The sequence below is a fragment of the Pan paniscus genome, chromosome 14 (assembly GCF_029289425.2).
Source record: "Pan paniscus chromosome 14, NHGRI_mPanPan1-v2.0_pri, whole genome shotgun sequence".
NCBI classification, from domain to species: Eukaryota; Metazoa; Chordata; class Mammalia; order Primates; family Hominidae; genus Pan; species Pan paniscus.
In genome coordinates this window covers 27,689,730-27,696,183 of record NC_073263.2, presented here as the reverse complement: position 1 = coordinate 27,696,183, position 6,454 = coordinate 27,689,730, and the positions used below count along the sequence as shown (strand labels likewise).

Below are 6,454 nucleotides of genomic sequence, written 5' to 3'. Positions count from 1 at the left end.
GGTCATTGGGTGGGTCCTAATCCAATATGACCGGTATCCTTATGAAAAGGGGAAATTCAAATGCAGCGCTAGACAGACATGCACACAGGGAGACTGCCACGTGAACATGAAGGCAGAGGTCGGGGTGATGTAGCAGAAGCCAAGGAGCACCAAATATTGCCTGCAAACCACCAGAAGCCAGTACAAGGCTTGGAACAGATTCTCCACGACAGCCCTTAGAACCAACCCTGCCAACACCTTGATCTTGGACTTCTGGCCTCCAGAACTGTGTCTGTGGTACTTTGTTATGGCAGCTCCAGCAAACTAATACATTATCTGTTGCGAATAATTCTAAGGAGATGATTATTTTGAAATCATCTTAGACATAAAGGAAGAACTATCAATTATGAAATTCTGCAGTTGGAATTTTGCAGTTTACCTGTGTGCCACTAATTGCATAATGGAAACAGATTCCAGGGTCCTGTTATTGTTCTTCCCATTTAGATGGGTTAATAAAAACACAGTAAAGAGCAGCTCATGAGTTCTAAGCAGGGGTAGTCGTCTTCCACACATTCAGGATAAGTTAACTTGTCCAATATTTCAAATCTTCTTTTTTTCCCTTGGAAGAAAATGACTTTATTCTAATTAACTCACAAAGAATAAAATCATAACAGCTCTTTTAAGGAGGCCACACAAACATTTGCCCAGCCCCAAATTCTACAGAGTAGGAACACCCCCTTCCATTTCAATTCAGAAGCAAGGAAGCTAGGAATGACACAAGAGGTTTAACTGATGGTTACACTTTATACCTTCACTATCAATTCAATTTTTATACTAAATTAACTTGGTTATAGAGCTGATTTTCCATTTCTCCAGGTTGAACTTCTTGATCAGGCCAATCGTTTTGCCAGTCGGCACTGTTTCAGCACCTCATTGAAACCCTCACAGAGCTTGATGTCACCATGGTTCTGGGCACACTCCAGAAACTGTTCGATCTCATAGAAGCAAGGCTGCTGCTGCTGTGCCAGCTGGGTTCCCTGAGGCTCCTGGTAAGTGATGTCAGGCCTCGCAGGCTCAGCATTACTTCCTCCACTAAACCCCCCAGTAATGGCGTGACCCAGTGTGTGCCCCACGGCAGAGCCCACAGCCACGCCAGCTGCAGTGGTTGCCATCTGGACCATCAGACGGGGCACAGCAGCAGGAGAGCCAACTGCAGTTGGGGGTGCCGCTGCTGGTGGCTGAGCGGCTAGTGCTGGCCTGGATGCAACTCTCATCTGAGGGGCCCAGCTGGCTAGAGGGGTCATGCGGGAGGTGCAGCTTCAGCTTCCACATGGCATCCTAGGTACGCAACGGCTCGGCCTTTTCTTCAAATCTTTTTTATTCAAAATCTTTTATTATAGAAAATGTCTAATAAAAAGTATAATGAACTTATATGACTGTGGCTCAGGTGCAACTACTGGTGACACATGGTTAATTTTGATTCCTCCACTCAAACCCTCCACATCAGATGATTTTGAAGAAAATCTCTGGCTTTATGTCATTTTTTACAGCTTCACTGAGATCCAATTTACATGTCTATAGTTCACCTATTTAGCCTACAATTCAGTGGTTTTTAGTGTATTTACAGAGTTGAGCAACCATCACCATAATCTAATTTTACAATAGTTTCATCATCCCAAAAAAAGAAACCCTGTTCCCATTAACTGTCACTCCTTATTCCCCCTCAACCTTCCCATTTCATATCATTTTTTCTGTAACTATTTCATGTGTACCTCTGCAAAGATAGGAATGATTTTTAAAATATATAACAATGCTATCATCACACATAATTTTTTTTTTTTTAATGGAGACAGAGTCTCTCTCTGTCCCCCAGGCTGGAGTGCAGTGGCGCAATCTCGGCTCACTGCAACCTCCGCCTCCTGGGGTTCAAGCAATTCTCCTACCTCAGCCTCCCACACACATGTAATTTTTTATAAAATAATATCAAAATTAAAACCAGTGATCACATTTTCCCAATTATTTTATGTATATTTTTCGGGTTACTTGAATCAGCATCCAAATAACACCTTTACATTGCACATTACAATTGCTTGATATTGTAATATCCTTAATATATCTTAGGTTTCTTTTAATTTATAGGCTCCATCTCTTTTTTTATTTTCTTACAAATTTTCGTTGAAGAAACCAAGATATTTGTTCCATACAGTTTCCTAGGTTCTGGAATTTTATTTTATTTATTATTTATTTATTTATTTATATTTTTTTGAGATGGAGTCTTGCTGTGTCACCCAGGCTGGAGTGCAATGGTACCATCTGGGCTCACTGCAACCTCCACCTTCTGGGTTCAAGCGATCCTCCTGTCTCAGCCTCCTGAGTAGCTGGGATTACAGGCGGCCGCCATCATGCCCAGCTTATTTTTGTATTTTTAGTAGAGATGGGGTTTCACTATGTTGGCCAGGCTGGTCTTGAACTCCTGACCTCAAGTGATCCGCCCCCCTCAGCCTCCCAAAGTGCTGGGATTACAGGTGTGAGCCACTGCACCCGGCCTTTGGAATTTTAAAATTATGTCCCTGTGTTGTCCCATATTCCACTATCCCATGTATTTCCTATAAATTGGTAGTTGGACCTGGGATCTTCAGGTGTGCGCCACCAGGCCCTGGAATCTTAATCAGATTCAAATATCATTTGTTTGTATAAGAATACCTTGTAGGTGAAAATGTGTCAAACTTATTTATTTATTTATTTTTAATTATTATTTTTTAGAGACAAGATCTTGCTCTGTTGCTCAAGCTGAAGTGCAGTGACACAATCGCAGCTCACTGCAGCCTCAACTTTCTGGGTTCAAACAATCCTCCTGACTCAGCCTCCTGAAGAGCTGGGACTACAGGTGTGAGCCACATACCCGGCTAATTTTAATTTTTTTTTTCTAGAAGTGGGGTCTCACTTTATTGCCCAGGGTGGTCTGTAACTTCTAGGCTCAGTGATCCTCTTATCTCAGCCTCCCGAAGTGCTGGGATTATAGGTGTGAGCCACTGTGACTGGCCTCAAACTTCTTTAATTTTCCTTTTTTTTTTTTTGAGATGGAGTCTTGCTCCGTCGCCCAGGCTAGAGTGCAATGGCACCATCTCGGCTCACTGCAACCTCCGCCTCCTGGGTTCAAGTGATTCTCCTGCCTCAGCCTCCCTCCCAAGTAGCTGGGATTACAGGTGCGTGCCACTGTGCCCGGCTAATTTTTGTACTTTTAGTAGAGACGGGGTTTCACCATGTTGGCCAGGCTGGTCTCAAACTCCTGACCTGTGATCCGCCCGCCTCGGCCTCCCAAAATACTGTGATTACAGGCATGAGTCACCGCACCCAGCCTTTAATTTTCTTTTGTTGTGAAATACATCATACTCACAGCAGTGTGTAAAAATAATTACATAGTTTAAAGAATAACAATAAAATGAACATCCAGCACCCACCACAGAGGTTAAAAAAAAAAATAGGGTGTGGTTGGACATGGTGGTCCACACCTGTAGTCCCAGCTACCCAGAGGCTTGAGTCCAGGAGTTCAAGGCTGCAGTGAGCTATGGTCGTGCCTGTGAATAGCCATTACACTCCAGCTTGGGCAGTGTAGCAAGACCCTATCACAAAACAACAATAGGGTATGTTAGCTCCTCAGAAATCCCCAGTTTGTCTTCTCTAATTAAACCTCCTCTTCCCACCCCATACCAGACGTAACCACAATCCTGACTTTTGTGGTAATTATTCCTTTACTTTCCTTATACCCCTATGAATGTATTCCTAAGGAGAATATTGTTTGCTTCCGCCTTTATGTCTATTATTCCATGACTTGCTTTTCCCCCTCAACATTATGTTTTTGAGATTCATTCATGGTGTGTCAGGTAACTGTAGCTCATTCATTTACACTGTTATTTAATATATAGGTATTTTATTATGACTGTACTGCAATTTATCCTTTTGTTGGTGGGCATTTAGATTGTTCCCAATTTTTTGATATTATAAACAATAATGCTATGAACATTCTTATACTTGTCTCTTGGCACATATGTGTTTCTTTGAGGTTTATATCTGGGGGTGAAACTGCTGGCTGGAGGATATGTTCAACTTTAGTAAGAGATGCTGAATTATTTTTCAAAGTGCTCACACCCATTGGGATGTCCACCAACAGTGTGTGGGTGTTCTCCATTGCTCTGAATTCTTGTCAACACTTTGTATTGTCAGATTTTGCCAATTGGTGAGTTCAAAGCCCCTATTAATAAAAGATGTGTAAAATTATACTATAAAGTTGATATCTCAACTGAACTCACATGAACCCTATTCAAATATTCCTTTTGTTTGTCCCTGATTTTCAGGAAAACATAAGGCTTTGTAAGTTAAAAATGACATTAAAGTATTTCACCTGTGAGCTGCTACGAAACTATGTCACAATTTTTGGAGAGAGAGAGGAAAGGGAGAGGAGATATTTGTGTGACTTAAGGGGTGGAAACATGGTATCAAGATGCTGGTAAGATAGATGACCACTTACTCATGGCTAAGCATCATGGTGCTAAGAATCTAGATAAAATACATCCTTTCATAGAGTTAGCACTAGACACTCCATTCAACCCAGAAACAAACTTACTCTTCTCTTTTCCAATTTCTCCTGTTTCAGCTCATTTCTTCTAGTTGCTTTTGACCCTTTAAGAGTTTCTTTATTACATAATTCCTATCATGAACTCTGACACCAAAATTTCATACTTGGGCATGCATACCTGGGCGTGTAATCCAGGACTCTAGACAATTTCAGGCTACTTTCCTTAGTGTTGCTGTGAGGAAGAAATTAGTTCTCATATTAGATATGACTCTTGGCACATCTCAGAAAAACATGGGCATTACTTCACCTTCTGTTAGCCTATACCTCATACTCCAAAATATTTCAGTCTATAAGATTTGCTCCTTCTAGAATTATTTTTTCCACCAATTTCCACGGAAAATCAAGTGTTCCTAGAAACCATTCCTGGCTGGCCGCGGTGACTCACACCTGTAATCCCAGCACTTTGGGAGTCCAAGGCGGGTGGATCACGAGGTCAGGAGTTTGAGACCAGCCTGGCCAAGATGGTGAAACCCTTCTCTACTAAAAATACAAAATTAGCTGGGCACAGTGGCGGGTGCCTGTAATCCCAGCTACTCAGGTGGCTGAGGCTGGAGAATCGCTTGAACCCGGGAGGTGGAGGTTGTAGTGAGCCTAGATCGTGCCACTGCACTCTAGCCTGGGCGACAGAGCAAGACTCTGTCTCAAAAAAAAAGAAACCATTCCTAACTTCTCCTCTCTCACCAACCCCCTTTTTCATGAAGCTCTCTGCCTTGTGTCCAAGATTCTTGGACAAAGCAGCAGTATCTTTATGATTTTGTATCCTGAATACTGCTGCACTCAAGCTGATGTTCTGCAAATTTGTAATAATCAGTTTCATTTTTTTTTTACTTTTTCATTTTATTTATTTATTTTTTTGAGACGGAGTCTCCCTCTGTCGCCCAGGCTGGAGTGTAGTGGCGCGATCTCGGCTCACTGCAACCTCCGCTCCCCAAGTTTAAGCAATTCTCTGCCTCAGCCTCCTGAGTAGCTGGGATTACAGGCGTGTGACACCACACCCGGCTAATTTTTTGTATTTTTAGTAGAGACGGGTTTCACCATCTTTGCCAGGCTGGTCTTGAACTCCTGACCTCGTGATCCACCTGCCTTGGCTTCCCAAAGTGCTGGGATTACAGGCATGAGCCACTATGCCCGGCCAAGACCAAGTCTTGCTCTGTTGCCCAGGCTGGAGTGCAGTGGCATGATCTCAGTTCACTGCAACATCTGCTTCCTGGGTTCAAGCAATTCCCCTGCCTCAGCCTCCCGAGTAGCTAGGACTACAGTGCCACTACGCCCAGCTAATTTTTGTATTTTTGTTAGAGATGGGGTTTCACCATGTTGGTCAGGCTGGTCTCCAACTCCTGACCTCAAATGATCCACCCGCTTTGGCCTCCCAAAGCGCTGGATTGCAGGCATGAGCCACAACGCCCAGCCAATCAGTTTCCTTTAAGACAGTAATCGAGCTTTAAATAGAAGGTAGTGTGTTAGGTCTTGGCCATTGGAAGCTCGCTTTTCTCCCCATAACCAGCCTGTTTCATTGCTTTATCTCCTCATGTTTCACTTATTTCAGGCCATCTTCCTTCACTTCTGTTTCTGACCTAAGGTAGACACAACACTCTTTAAAAAAATTTTTAAACCCCCAGCAGCTACACAAAAACTTAAAAAATTTAAAATTGAGGTAAAATACACATACATAAAATTTACCATCTTAACTTTTTGTTCTTGTTTTTGTTTTTGAGACAGAGTCTCACTCTGTCACCCAGGCTGGAGTGCAGTGGTGTGATCTCAGCTCACTGTAGCCTCTGCCTCCCGGGTTCCAGTGATTCTCCTGCCTCAACCTCCCAGGTAGCTGGGATTACAGGC

The 6,454-nt window shown here is 42.9% G+C and overlaps 1 protein-coding gene across 1 annotated transcript; it reads right to left on the bottom strand.

Annotated features, from left to right (window-relative positions):
• Positions 1–854: 854 nt before the first annotated feature.
• LOC100989249 (coiled-coil-helix-coiled-coil-helix domain-containing protein 2-like) lies at positions 855–1,398 on the bottom strand. The gene has a single exon (XM_034936496.3). The coding sequence runs from the start codon at positions 1,281–1,283 to the stop codon at positions 870–872; it is 414 nt and encodes a 137-aa protein (XP_034792387.1). The 5' UTR covers positions 1,284–1,398; the 3' UTR covers positions 855–869.
• Between the last annotated feature and the right edge of the window lie 5,056 nt (positions 1,399–6,454).

What these genes read in the sequence shown, in the direction of transcription:
- LOC100989249 (XM_034936496.3), bottom strand. Translation starts at nt 1,283, where the DNA reads ATGACCCCTCTAGCCAGCTGGGCCCCTCAGATGAGAGTTGCATCCAGG.